This window comes from Typopeltis vanoorti, chromosome 20 (assembly GCF_054136105.1).
Source record: "Typopeltis vanoorti isolate ZY-2024b chromosome 20, IOZ_Tvanoo_1.0, whole genome shotgun sequence".
Lineage (NCBI taxonomy): Eukaryota > Metazoa > Arthropoda > Arachnida > Uropygi > Thelyphonidae > Typopeltis > Typopeltis vanoorti.
The window spans coordinates 6,083,053-6,099,009 of NC_143568.1; the positions used below are offsets into that span (position 1 = coordinate 6,083,053).

General features: G+C 34.0%; 1 protein-coding gene across 1 annotated transcript in view; it reads right to left on the reverse strand.

Moving 5' to 3' along the window:
- LOC150095208 (cilia- and flagella-associated protein 44-like) overlaps positions 1-15,957 on the reverse strand; it is a 214,616-nt gene that overhangs the window by 95,882 nt on the left and 102,777 nt on the right. The window contains exon 4 of the mRNA XM_090410620.1: positions 7,433-7,571. Within this exon, the coding sequence (XP_090266746.1) occupies positions 7,433-7,571 (139 nt within the window). The remainder of the gene's footprint in view (positions 1-7,432; positions 7,572-15,957) is intronic.

Genomic DNA, 15,957 nt, shown 5'->3' on the forward strand with positions numbered 1-15,957 from the left:
GTAGGATCCTCACCAATCATGGTTAAATATAATAACCGCATTGGAAGTTTCTATTCTCTTTTCAGTCCATCTGTATTGTTATGATTTTCATATTCTAGGACACTCAGAAGAGAATAGCCCTAACAATTCATATATCTGCTGCCAGGGAAAAATGACATTGTCAATGTGCTTTTCATTATTACAGCTGTGCAAGTGAACATATAATAATCAAAGAGAATATTTAATTATCAATAAAAAAAGTGGCTTCATTGGGAGCTTAATGTAAACATCAGTGTTCTAGAATACTGACATTAGAAACACATTTGCAAATAATGCATGCCATTTAAAATTCATAGGGGGATAAAATTTTAGGAAACAGGAAGGCGCAGCATAGAATTTGAATAAGAATGAAAAGTTCCTGAAGAAAATGGGCATGATGAACTTAGCAGAGCAATGGCCATATGATAGCATTAGGTAAGCAACAGCTGCTCACAGGTGAATGTCTTTTTCTATAGCATGGAAGTGTTACAAATGATGCTTCAGTATTTATTAATGAAAGAGCCATAAGGTTTCTGCCTGGTCTTTGAAGAGAACCAACTAGTTCAAAATTTCAGGCCAGTGAAATCTTTATAAAATTCACTAATAAAAGGCAAATATGTGAATGCTTGGGCAGTGTTCATGTCTTGTAATCAGTGCAAGTTAAGGGAACTCTGATGCCGAGGATTGAATTCTCATAAGCTCTCTGATCAAAATTTTGAAACTTCTGATGCTTCTGGATATATTTGGCTTTGAATAATGTTGGCTTTTTAATATCCACTATTTCTATATAAGTTGCTTTAGTATCATCCTTACAAAATTCATCAACAGCTTAAACTGTATAATGCAGAGAATAGAAAGATATTTACACATTGAGGTAACTAACCCAGTGGACATGGAATATCCTTAAAAAAATTAGCCCACTTCTGTTGAATGGAAGTGTGAATTCCTACACCTGTCACATATTGTGCACTTGGGAATCTACATGTGGTGCATGACATTTTTCTGCGCTTTCCAAAGCTACTATATAGTGTGGATTTGCAACTTCCTTCTTCAAGAAGTAGTTGGTTTTTAAAGACATTTAATCTAGAGTTCTAGTACAGGCTCCAAATTTGAACATGCTGGAAATCATTGTCATTTCCACTTGCAACTATAGAGATAACCATAATCAGCAGTTATTAAGGACAAAACAATGATTGATTGATCTGTGCAAGACCTGTTGCAAAGACCTACTGATTTGTGCAAGACCTGTTGCAAAGACCTACTGATTTGTGCAAGACCTGTTGCATTCTATCATTGATTAAATGCCTTTGCATCTTATAGATGATAATCTTATATTGAATCTTATCATTTGATCCTGGTTAAAATCCTGACCTACCCACTCATCATAACTTCAATCTATGGCAGGGATCGACAACCTTTTTTTGAGCAAAAAGCCATTTTTGATCTAATTAAAAAAATCAAAAAAAAATCAAAGAACTGCATCTCTTCTCATTTCAAGCTGAGAGGATGGGGTGGGTTTAAGAAATGGAACAGAGTGGAAAGCTGTTTTATTAAAAAAAATATAGGAAATATTACTTAAATATAAAGAGCCAATTGGCTTCATTTCGGCAATATAAACATTATTTAAATTAAGGGGATATTAAATCCCACATTGTTTTAAAACCGAATAAGAAACTCAAAGATTGGAATCAGAGAGTTTCATGCCGAATATAGTAAACTATAAAAGTATCAGCGATTACAAGTGTGAGCTAATGCAAGTGATCCTAGTATGTAGCACAATACCGGGCAACTCGCAGCAAAGGTGGTAAAGTTCTGATCGCTATTCTTAGTTATTTTTCATAATGTAAAAACACATTTCCTAGGAAATGTGGTTTGCCCGGTATTGTGCTATGTACTAGGATCACTTGCATTAGCTCACGCTTGTAATCGCCGATACTTTTATAGTTTACTATATTCGGCATGAAACTCTCTGATTCCAATCTTTGAGTTTCTTATTCGGTTTTAAAACAATGTGGGATTTAATATCCCCTTAATTTAAATAGGAAATATTATCTATTAATACTGAAAAAATGTAACAACCAGTTAAGTAAGAATTATTGAAATTTTTGCTGGGTGAGTGAGGTTCTCAACATCAGGTGAGTATGCAGTAATTTTCATCTTTAAAAAATGCAGACTCACATTGTGCAGATGGTTAATAATATCATGTCACTTATTTAAAATGCAAGTGTTTTTATAACATGAATTTGCATGCCTATCACAAACACTATGTACACATGGATATTATTTTGTTCCAGTTTTAACTATTTTATACTCACTACCGCTGCAACAATTAATCTCAGACACCTTACAGTATGCATGCTCTAGTTGTGATGCACAGACAAACTAAACTGAGAAGTGTTTGCAGTGTGCATTTGTTGTAAATGTACATGCTCTTGTTGTACAAGAGCCATAAGTTGTCAACCCTTGATCTATGGGATACCTAAAGGAACACTGTTCGTCACTGGTACCTGAAGAATATCATTTATGACTGCCATCATTTCAAACAATTTGAAACCCGACCACCAACATCATGACTAGGATACTTTATCAAAAACATTTTTTTGTTTCTCTCCAAACATCAAAATGATGTTTGGAGAGAAACATCAGAGGTAAAAATGGAAAGTATTCTGTTGTGTTCATTCTCTTCTCCTATGTTCTAGAGTAGAAACAGAGTTTAAAACACAGGAAAATACTATGCTATACAGAATATCTAGGCTATATCTATACCAAATTATATTTCTGGCTTACCAGTAGAAGGCATTCCAGATAACTCTGAATAGATATACTTTTTTAGGTTATAAAAAAAACCCTGCAGTATATCCCTGACTAAGATTTACATTTTTGAATTAAGAATAAATTGTTTTAACAAGTGAATAAGTGCAGCTATGTTTTTTAACCAAACACCAAGGCAGAAAAAATTATTTATACAGTGTCCTCTAAGTGTGCCAATGACTGGTTTTGAAATGTTTTTTCCACATTACTTAATTATTTATTTTTTTAAATATACATATTTTCCTTTGACCATAGAAGTCAAAAGACCTATATATATATATATATGGCTCCTTTGACCCTCCCCCCATACACAAGAGATCAAAGGACTTATAAGCACATCAGTGCCATTTCTGGGGTGAAAGCAAGGACTCACAAGTTTATTGATTTTTTTTTTTTTTTGAAGTTGCATATGTTCTAATTTGTAGTTTATTTCTAATACTTCTAATTTTTACTTGCCAAATATTATTATTATTCCAAAGCCTCATTTAGTTTGCCTACAGAGATTATGTTATTAAAAGTGGCATTTGATAACTGGTTGCTTCTTCATTTGTTGCAGATACTTCTGTTAATACTAAAATATCTACATTGTCTATATCATAAATCAGATAAGTTTTCAGATAAGAACATTCAGAAATTCAGCAAACAGTAGACTCACAAAGGAAAGAACAGCAGTTCTTTCCTTTGGTCAGCCTACTGTTCCCTCACGGTTATCAAATTTGGAATGTGACAGCCATCGTATTCTGGATTGCTCAGCTGATGACATCTGCTCATTAGGGACTGGTAGGAGTCATTCTCTTTTTTTCTCATACAGCTGATGTTCTTGTAAATGTGCCAACATTTCAGAACTTCTAAATATATTATTTAAATTGGCTTGCATCTTATGTCTTTTTAAGATAACTTGGCATCTCTTACCGATAGGAATTAGAAGTTTTTCTGTCTTTACTTTTCTTGTTTGATGAAATAAGTTCTGATAAAATGGTGTGAAGTATGCACACAGATAGACTGGGGTATGGTCATGGGTTGCACTGAGATCCTTAGCTACTGGTTTTTTCTGTACCAATGGCTTTTATGAGATTATCTATAATTGTTCTGTTTAGAAGTCACACTATATGGGAACTGTTCAGGGTGAACTTTCTCTTTTGAGGCATAAATAGACTTTATGTATATAATTTTTACACAGTAAATACTGTGCATAATTAAATTATGTACTGTTTATAAGGATATCCAGTCACGATAAAGAGATTGGATATCCTTGTACACAGGCTTCCAGAAACCACATCAACAGATACACTGTAGTTAAATTAAGCCATGCAATTGGCACACCCACTGAGTCAAAAGATATCCAGTCTCTTTGTTGACTACCTCAAAAGAGAAAGTTCACTTCTAAACTTCTAAACAATAGCATAAAGATCATCATAATGTAGTTTAATGAATTTATTTCTTAGTGCAGTTTGGCTGTCTGTCTTTTAATTAAACTGTGCACTTTAATACTGATTTTAATTTCTCTGATGGTTAGCAGGACATCTTCTATGGCATTATTATTAAATTTGATAAAGTCCTTATATTCAATATTTTTTTTTAATATGTGTGGTCTATTTATCAAATAGCTCTTGAGCAACGGTAATTAAGTATTCTTTAATATTCTGTAGTTCTGTTTTTGAGAAATAAATTCAGTGTTTACAACATTGTACCCTTGGATAACTAATGAGATGATTTCTCTAATGGAAGAAAGAAGAAAATAGAAAAATAAAGACACCCTAGAAGGGAAAATACAATATAGAACTCTGAATGACAAATTCAGAAGGGAAGCAGAAAGAAGTAGAGCAGATTGGCTTAAAATACAATGTGAAGAAATGGAAAATGATGAAAGCACGGGAAGGTATGATCTTCTGTATGAAAAAGCAAGAAACATGAATCACAAGAGAAATGGAATTCAAGCTAGAGGCATAGAAAATAAGAATGGAGAAATCATAACTGAAGAAGATAAAATCCTAATGAGATGGAAAGAATGCATTGAAGATCTATATGACAAGGAAAATAGACCAAATGAGTTGCCATTAGAAGATATAAAGAAGGTAAATGAAGATGATCTAGGCCCAGAGATTTTGAAGATAGAAGTAGAAATGGCCATTAAAGAACTAAAATGTGGAAAGGCAGAAGGAATAGATGAAATACCTGCAGAATTCCTGAAATAACTTCAGAAGAAAGGAACTGAAGAAATAACCAAAATAATAAATTTAATTTATAACAAAGGAGAATTACCAAAAGATTTTATGACCTTAATATTTAAACCTATACCAAAGAAAAGTAATGCAGTGAACTGCAAGGATTTTAGAACAATAAGCCTCATTTCCTATACATCACAAATACTTATGAGAATCTTAACACAAAGAATTGCAAAAGTGGAAGAATTTCTTGGAGAAGATCAGTTTGGTTTCAGGAAGGGTAGGAGAACAAGAGATGCAACTGGACTGTTAAGAATAGTAAGTGATAGAAGTCTGGAAGTAAATAAAGAAGTTAATATCTGTTATGCAGATCTTGAAAAACCTTTTGACTTTGTAAAATGGGATAAGATGGTGGAAGTAATGGAAAAGATTGGTATAGATTGGAAAGACAGAAGGCTAATTATTTCACTATATATGAGACAAACTGCCATGGTGAGAGACATATATGGTACAACAGAACCAGGTATCAGTGGACGGAGAGTAAGACAAGGCTGCTGTCTGTCACCAATTTTGTTTAATATGTATTCTGAAAAAATGTTAAAAGAAGCACTGGAGAATTTGGAAGAAGGAATAAAGATTAGAGGTAGTCAAATATTTGCAATAAGACATGCAGATGACAAGGCATTATTATCAAATACTGAAACAGGACCACAACATCTATTGAAGAGATTATTGGAATCCTGTATTAATTTTGGAACGAAAATTAACATAAGAAAAACAAAGGTAACAAAAATAGCAAGGAAAGAGGCAAATCTGGAAATCAGAATAAATGGAGAAAAATTGAATCAAGTAAAGACATTTAAATATCTAGGAAGAGTGATTAGCAGTGATGGAAGATGAAAAAGTGACATAGAAGCAAGAATAGTGATGGGAAGAGATGCCTTTAATAGAAAATGGAATTTATTCAGAAGTAAAATGGATATAAACCTAAAGAAAAGACTAAAAATGTTATGTGTGAAGCGTTGTCCTCTATGCAGCTGACACTTGGACATTGAAGAAAGAAGAAATTAAGATTTTGGAAAGCTTTGAGATGTGGATTTGGAGAAGGATGGAAAAAATCAAATGGACAGAATAAAATAACTAATGAAGAGATCTTAAAACGAGTAGAAGAAGAAGAAAGTCACGGAAGATAAAAAAGAAGAAAGGGAAACTAGATCAGACATCTTCTGAGAGGGAATGGAGTCATCAGAGATGCCATCAAAGGAAAAATAGATGGAAAAAGACCCAGAGGAAGAGTAAGGAAAACAATGCTAGTTGACATGCTGAATGGAGAGAGGTACACAACCTTGAAAGAGAAGGCTAAGAACAGAAGAGAGTGGAAAGAAAGTTTTTGCTACTAAGAGAAGAACCTGCTCAATTGCAGAATACTCAAGTAGAAGTAGTAGTTTTGTTTTTGAAAAATAAATTCAGAATATGTTTACCAGTGTTTACATCATTATACTCTTCATCTCGTATTTCCCTTGCCATTGTTAGCTGCATAGGTTCTTTACATCCTCCTGCTGAAGGTTGTGTTTGTTGTTTCCCTTATGTGAGAAAGGTTGCCTCACTTTGTTTTCCTTACAGCAGACACATTTTCAGTCATTATTTTGTGTTTGATTTACTTACCACATAACTCGCTAAAATGTCCAAACAGAAAAAGTGCAGAGTTCGCTGGTAGTTCCTGCAGGTTGCAAAATTTTCTTCCCCTGATAGGTCCTCTTGATAGCTTTGACAACTGTCATGACTGCTACAATGGTAATTCCCTTTGTTTTCATGTCATTGACTGCCATTCACTTCAAACTTGGATAACTTATAATTTATGTATTATTTAATAAATATCAATGATTTTTGTAGCAATGTTTTTGGCTTGATAAACAGAAACACTTGGTACACTTTGATATTAATCCACATGTAAAAAAAAACACTTTAGTACTCTAATAATAATAATAACAACAACAACAACAATACAATTGATGTCAGATGTAATCAAAACAATTTTCTAGTTTATTTAGGTGCTCTCTCTCACTTTCTCTCTCTTATCACCACTATTTATTTTAATGGTATGTGATGGAGTGATGACAAGAGGCCATCCCTGGAAGTTACGAAAGGAATCTGTGAGCAAGAGAGTGAGGAGTGTTTTCTAATTTCTTTGCATGGAGGGTGGTTGAACCATGGAATGCATTGCCTGATGGAGTGGTGAGAGCAAGAACGGTCAATGAATTTAAGGAGTGGTATGATAGACTTTGTGTTTCTTAGGGGGGGACCTCCCCTCGATGAGTCTTGATAGACTTTGTGTTTCTTAGGAAGGACCTCCCACGATGAGTCTTTTGACTCCATGGAGGCCTGAATAATAATAATAATGAACTTGGTATTGAAAGATTAAGAAATTATAATTTAACCTATATCTGATTCAGATGTTTCTTCTCCAGACAGAATTTTCCCTGTTTCTGTCTCAACTGTCACTGCTCCAGCTGCTTCAGCTTCTCTTAATGCTTGTTTACGTAATGATTCTTGTTCTTTTCTTCTAGCTTCTTGCAGCTAATAAAAAAAAAGAACATATAATGCATAAAAAATATCAAGAAAAATTCATTTTGCATATATAAGCTTTCACATTATTATAGTAATTCTACATTATGCAACTGTATTTCAGTGTCTTAAAGTAAAGAAAAATTCTAAAAAGCATAGTTCCACTTAGCAACTGTTACAACCATAAAGATATATATTTTCTATTTATTATCAAACCAAGCAAACAAAAGTGTGTGCTGTGAAATGGATATGGTTTCTGTTAGTATTACTGCCACAACAGTGCAATGAGGATGATGTAAACGGTTCCATTCATTTGGAAAGTCCAGTACTCAAATCCTGCAAGGATGCTTCATAAGGCCTTTTTAACTCACAATTCTGCCTAGAGGCTTGGATTTTCAGTCTGCAAAAGCTGGCAAACCCAGCTGTAAAACACATACAGTTATCAAAGGAAATATATAGGATTCATAGACTTACCTTTCAAATCAAACTGAAAGCAATTAATTTCACAATATAGCGTATTCTTTCTTTGCATAGTTAAGAAATAAGGATTTTTTTACTTTCTGGACAAGTGACATAACATCCATTTTTGTAACACCAAAAATTGCTTCAATGATTTCCAGAGAGAGAGAGAGAGAGAGAGATCACACAATGAGTTTCTGTAGGTCTGTATTTTACCTCTATTGGAGTTTTGCACTTTGCAATTAGATTCTGTCTTCACTAGATTCTCAGGAAGTCCTAATATTCTACAGATACACTCACTTTCTGCTTTGAGCATGCTACATTTCAGTGTGCTTATCATCCACTCAAGCAATGCATTTCACTTTTTCACTCAACACACTCCATACAAAAAAAACCATGAAATTATATTCTTGGTTTCATCCTTTAAACAAGAGTGTAAGCAAATAAGGTTTGTGTGTGAAGTAACTTCACGACAGGGCTACTTGCATACAGAGGCTAATGACTTCTCATCAATTGCCTTCCTTAGTATCCCATAATACAAGATGCCATTTTTAGAGACATGTATAATCCTATGTCTCTTGGTGGTCCTTACCATAATGCTATGCATTATGGACCATTGCCCAAACTGGTTTCAACCATTATTAAGGTTTCATCAGTGGGAGCCAGACCCAGAACCCAGAACAGATACCAAGGTTGAAGTAATGCAGAAACCATATATTGCTCATATACAAGTAGTCACATCTTATTACTAAAATTTTTTTTGATTAGAGATAGTTGATGAAAGTTTTTTCACTTGGTTACACTATAAGTTAAAGATGCCAAGAAATTACATTCTAAGTTACTTCATGCATAAACTTTGTTTGCTCACACTTGGATAAAGGATGAAACCAAGAATATAATTTCCTGGCATCTCTAACTTATAGTATAACTAAATGAAATGTTCAACTAATCCAGAGTATTTCAGTAATAAGGTGTAACACCTTTTGACCACTTGTATATGATTTCTGCATTACTTCAGCTGTGGTATCTCTTCTGGATCTGACTCCCACTGATGAGACCTCAATAAAGGTCGAAACTGGTCTGGGAAGAAAACCCTTCCTATAATGCATAGCATTATATGTTTATAAGGATATGTGCCTTGCATTATGGAATATTAAGCCAAATGGTATAAAGTTATTAGCCTCTCTACACAAGTAGTCCAGTTGTGAAGTTACTTCACGTGCAAATATTGTTTGCTTACACTTATGTAAAGAATATAACCAAGAATATAATTTCTTGGCATCTTTAACTTACACAAAAAAAACATCCTTCCATTCCAATATTCATGAATACTTCATACAGCTTTCAGAGATGGCCTCTTGTTAACACCACTGTTTACTATTCAGTTCAATATCTTCTCTACATCTAACTAAAAATCTCAATGAAATAACTTTCACTTCCTATCTGCAAAACTCTACAAAGCACATTCCTCCAATCTATGTTCACAATCAATATTTCAAAGATAACTTAGTGATCTTCTCTGGAGAGTTTTTCAAGCATATCCTTATTTTTCAGATATTTTGATGATTAAACTATATATGGAAATCTAGATGTAGCCTATAAATCTTATACAATAGCACACACCTCTTAATCCTTGTCACAATTCTTTTCATCATGCAAATCATTTTTTGAATGACACTCACAACTTCTGTAATATGTTTCTGTGAATTTCAGCTCTGTATCTATTATCATCCCCCCCCCCAATCTAATGCCTTTATCAGTACTGCAATCCATCATTTCAGCACTCTACAGTGCTGAAATGGCTGCTACATTCATCTGCTCACAATAGCAATCAATTCAAATTCTCTTGAAGCTACACCATGTCAGAATTATCAGAATTTTCCAATTTTCTCCAATTTAGCATCATCCATAAATAAGTATATATTTCCAATCAAATGTTGGATTGTATCATCAATATAAACTAAGGCTTGTTCCAAAAACAGAACCATGCAGAATGCACATGCATAATTTGTCCTTTTAGACATTGTTCCCCCCACCCCGTTATACCAAGCTACCTGTGTAACAAATTAGTGAAGTAAGACTATCTTTTCCATAAACATGTATAGTGTGTAGGTTCATTTAGAATTTGTAATAAACTACACTTATATATATATATATATATATATATATATATGTGGCGATCAGCTTTTACTCGGTTGTTATACATTTGAAAAAAATAGATTTAATGACTCCAAGACCGAGATAACATATAAAGAATTGATTTTAATGATAAATACTACTAGTTTCAGCATATACAGGGTGTTCGGGATAAATTTGACAGTTTCGTAAGGAAAAAGAAAATCTTCTTTGTATCTATTAAATTTAATGAATTGACAAAAAAACATTACAGGCAGAGTTAATTACAATACTATCAACAAGATTTACTCAAAATAACCACCATTAGCATCGATCACAGCTTCAATTCTGCTTCGGAACCTCGAACAAGCTGATGCTACAGTCTCCCTGGGAAGGGCCGCAAAAACTGTTTTAATTTTATCCATTAACTGGGCTTTTGTATTACTGGAAGTGCGATTGGTGTCTTTTTCAACTGCACCCCATACAAAATAATCCATGGGGTTAAGGTCTGGGGAGTTTGGAGGCCAAACATTTGGACAGGTGAAGTCGTAGAAATTTTCAGACAACCATTTTTGACTTTTCCCAGAGGTGTGGCAAGGGGCCGAATCCTGCTGCCATACATACGGCCTACCATTGGCTACCCTTGTTATCCAGGGCTTGACTACAGTTAGCAACTCCACGAACAAAGCCCGAATTCCAATGCCAGGGTTCTTCAACACCTGTTCCTGCAGATTTGCGAGGAATTCTGCTGTATGAACGCAATCAGATCGTCTGCTAGGGATCTTTCTTCTTGCTACATCCTCGTAGTCACCATTGCAAGTCTCTAGTTCATGCCTGATTGTTTTTACTGTATTCAGGGAGCATTGGGCAGCAGTCGTAATATCCTTATTTTGATGGCGGGCACGAATCATCATGATACAAGTTATTCTCTTCCATGATTCAGGTGGGTTCCAGCTATCCATCCTTTCTGACATCTTGTATATGAATGAAGAAGGGTCCAAACTTTTAAATGAAGAGAAGTGTGTGTTAATACATGTAACTTACGGAAAAATATAATTAATTATAAATATGTCAAATTTATCCCGAACACCCTGTAGTAGCCTTCTTCAGGTATTTATAAAGGAAAGGAATACTAATAAACATTGAATTATTTAAACAAACTGGAAATTACAGGTACAAATTGCCTCACATAATCGATACATAAAAACGTTGTATTTTTCAAGTTGTTCCAACTGGCGTGCCATTGTTTGTTGCAATTGTGCGTGCAAGTTCACGTGAACGCCAATATTGAATAACTGCAGCATGGCTATCTGGGATGTTATAACTTAAATTATTATTTAAGTGGACCGGGTATATATATATATATATATATATATATATATATATATATATATATATATATATACCAGTGGCACCACGTACATATTTAGGTTGAGTGTGCCATCACGTGGCTTATGCAATGTTATAAAATTTACGTCAATTTGACCGTGTGAATACATTTTTATCGATGTATGAAAGTTTTAAGATTGCATAGCGCATCAGCACTGATCTTAATTGGTCCAATGCAATTAATTGTAAGATAACTTTGAATACTTTAATTTATCAATTAATTGTAACCAAATCTGTGTAGAGTGGGGAATGTGTTAAACACGTATTGTGAATAGAGAAGTGTATCATGTACTCAGTTTTTGAATCTTTGTGCTTGCTCAGTAAATTGGGAAGAGGAGGTGGCTGAGGCTCATGTCCTTCAACTACAATCATACAATTTGCAAAAGCTCTGGCAGAAAACGGGACATTCAGTAGATTGTAAATATTGTTTCCCATTGTATACAAATATAGACAAAAAAGTTATAAAATATTTATAAAAATTATATATTAAAAACTTGTCTATATTGGCGTCCTAAACATGTCAGTTCACACTTGACATGAGCAAAACAGATAAAACTCAGAAAACAAAACAGTAACTTATGAACTAAATAAACAAATGACGAAGTTCAATTGGATTGACTGACATAACAACCGATCGCAGCCACAGATTTCTGGGTGCTACTGTCTCAGTGCACACACCCTGTCTCCAACTTCTGGATGATTTAAAATGACCAGAACGTTAAGAATTTGACCTGCTGTGCCATCTGTACATCTGTCCAAAGGTGTCTGTATTTGTGACCGCACACCCAGGCTATTAATGTGAATGTGATGCAATATTTACCAGTCTAAAAGTGTCCTCTTCATTAGTATATAGTGTTTAATTTTAGGAATCATGTGAAAAGCCAGGAAACAATTAGGAGAGTCTTTAACAAGAATAAATCTGAAATATAATATCAGTGATACTGCTATTCTGAGTGTGTGTATTGCAGGCTCTACACACCTGAATTATATGTTCCTAATATATATATATATATATATATATAATGAATTGAATGACTAGAACTGAGATTTAAGTAAAAAGGTTTTAATATAAAAACATGACTAGTTTCGGCTTGTAACAGCCTTCATTTCGGCTTGTAACAGCCTTCATCAGGTGACATTAAATAAACTATGAAATAGTTTATTTAAGCTTCAGTGTTTTAGTGTTTTTTTATTTTTTCTTTCTTTTATAATGTCACCTGATGAAGGCTGTAACAAGCCAAAACTAGTCATGTTTTTATATTAAAACCTTTTTACTTAAATCTTGGTTCTAGTCATTCAATTCTTTATAAAAATATGTATGTTAACCGAGTTAATGATCATTCTTTCATATATATATATGAAACTAAATTACCTATAAAATATATGAAACTACCTATAAACTCTTTTGGGGGATTCTGTATTCTCTAGAGAGCACATCTCCTGGGTGGGATAGGGTAATCCACCAGATATAATGGGGTGGTCAGTATACTGAATAAGGACTCATGGACCAACAGGGCCAATCATCTTAATTGTAAGGGAAGTGGTACTTCCATGGTCCCATAGCTGGATCTATCCTCTTCTTCTTCTGCTTTGAGGAAGATCCACTCACTTTAATCTTTCCTATAAGGCCTTATCAGCCAACTCTTCTTATTTTATGACCTTTATGTTATTAGTATACAATACTAAAAGACAATACATTAGCCCTATTGTATGGAAGTGAAATCGGGACAATAAAACAAAAAGACAAAGAAAGATTAATAACGGCTAAAATGAAGTTCATGAGAAAAATTGCAAAGTATACTGTATTTATAATAAATTTAGTAGTTTAATCCTTTATCCAAGTGTAAGCAAACAAAGTTTGAGCCTGAAGTATCTTCAGGACTGAGGCAAATCGTGGTAAAGGTGGACCAAGCTCTCATCACTCCTTGTCTCAGTATCTTCCATAATGCAAAGCACATCTCCTTGTGGACATGTATAATGCTATGCATTAAGGGAAGGGCCACTACCCAACTGGTTTCGACCTTTACTGAGGTCTCGTCAGTGGAAGCCAGACCCAGAAGTGGTGATACTAAGGAGAAGCAATGGAGAAGTCATATTTACCTATATGAGTTACCAAAAGGTGTACCCACCTTATTATTAAATTACTCTGGATTTAGAGAAAGATGTTGGAAGTTTTTTTTCCACTTGATTAGACTATAATAAATTTAGTTTAATCCTTTATCCAAGTGTAAGCAAACAAAGTTTGCACCTGAAGTATCTTCAGGACTGAGGCAACTCGTGGTAAACTACATTTATTATAGTCTAACCAAGTGGGGGAAAAAAACTTCCAACATCTTTATCTAAATCCAGAGTAATTTAATAATAAGATTGTACACCTTTTGGCAACTTGTATAGGTAAATATGACTTCTCTCCATTGTTTCTGCCTTAGTATCACCACTTCTGGGTCTGGCTCCCACTGACAGGCCTTCAATAAAGGTCAAAACCGGTCTGGGTAGTGGCCCTTCCCTTAATGCATAGCATTATATATGTCTGCAAGGAGATGTGCTTTGCATTATGGGAGATACTGAGACAAGGAGTGATGAGAGCTTGGTCCACCTTGACCATGAGTTGCCTGACTCCTGAAAATACTTCAGGCGCAAACTTTGTTTGCTTACACTTGGATAAAGGATTAAACTAAATTTATTAACGTCTAACCAAGTGGGAAAAAAAACTTCCAATATACTGTATTTGATCACAAAATAAATTACGAAAGAATTAAACCAGAAATCAGGTAAGAAAAAAAATAAAAAATAAAAACATAAATGAATGGAACATGTTGAAAGAATGAAAACAGAAAGATTACCAAAACAAGCCTTAAATTACAAACCACTATGAAAAAGAAAACCAAGTGGAAAAAAAAAAACTTCCAATATACTGTATTTGATCACAAAATAAATTACGAAAGAATTAAACCAGAAATCAGGTAAGAAAAAAAATAAAAAATAAAAACATAAATGAATGGAACATGTTGAAAGAATGAAAACAGAAAGATTACCAAAACAAGCCTTAAATTACAAACCACTAGGAAAAAGAAAACCACATCATTTTAAGAGATTCAACAATGACTTCTAACGCTAGAACAGGCCACTCTAGGCCTAAATCCTTGACAAGCATGATGATGATATATATAAACTACGTATTTTATTAGTTAAGCATCTATCCCCCCCCCCAGTGTGCAGACCAATGCACAGATCATGGTTTACATTAAATCATGTCTGATCCTTTTCCTTAAACAACTAAACTATGTGAAAATAGGATATGATGGACATTACACATTTCATCTTAACAATACTACAGATGAATAATATAACACACATGTAAAAATGATGCAACAGTTACATAAAAATGATGTGATGAGTTGAAATCCATTTCAACTCGTCACATCATATATCCCAGAAACTTGGCATTATCCATATGCTTAAGAAAAGAGCTATACAGTACACCACAGACCAAGATGACTTACAAGAAGAATTAACTACAATATCCAGAGAGCTATCCTTAAATGGTTATCCTAAAAGACTCTGCAACAAGTTTCTCTTTTCGGATATACCACAAAGACAACGTGATGACACCCAATACATCAGTACTATAACTATCCCATTTGTCAGCAGCATTTCCAAAAAATTGGCAATCCTTCTAAAACCACACAGCATTCAAGCTGGTCAATACTATTCAAAAATTTTTAAGATCACTAAAACACCCTTATCCATTCTACAAGTACTCTGGAGTATATAATATACCTTGCTCCTGTGGTGTTAGTTACGTTGGTCAGACCTCTAGAAGCTTCGAAACGAGACAGAAGGAGCACATAGGCTATGTTAGAAACAAGACAAGATATTTCAGGCCTTTCTTCCCACTTTGCCTCTACCAACCATCTTATTGAGTGGGATAAGAGTCATATGCCCTATATAGAAGAGAACTACCATTCCGGAACCTTCAAGGAGGCTGCTATGGTCGCCCGTTCAACAGGAAACCTAAATAAGAATCAAGGTCTAATCCTACCAGAAATTTGGAAAACTTTAATTAGATCACTAAACATCAAAGAAATTAACTTTCACGCCAATTACATTATGTCTTGTAACAAATAAATCATGTTCCCGAGACATGTGCATTGTCTTGCACAATACTAATTTTGTATGAATTAGAACTGTCAGTTAAAACCTAGTCTGTTACCTTCATATTGCTTACCAATTGTATCCCTGAAGATGCCGATAGCAAAAATCGGTGAAACTAGTAGGACAAAAAATTACAACTCACTAGACTAACGTTCATAAAAAGTGTTATAGTTTATTATACAAGTAGTCAAGAAAAGCAAATCAAATGCAACAGTTACATTGTTATTATATAAGTTATTTCAGTTTTCCTTATTATAATAACATAATTTTTGTTAATATA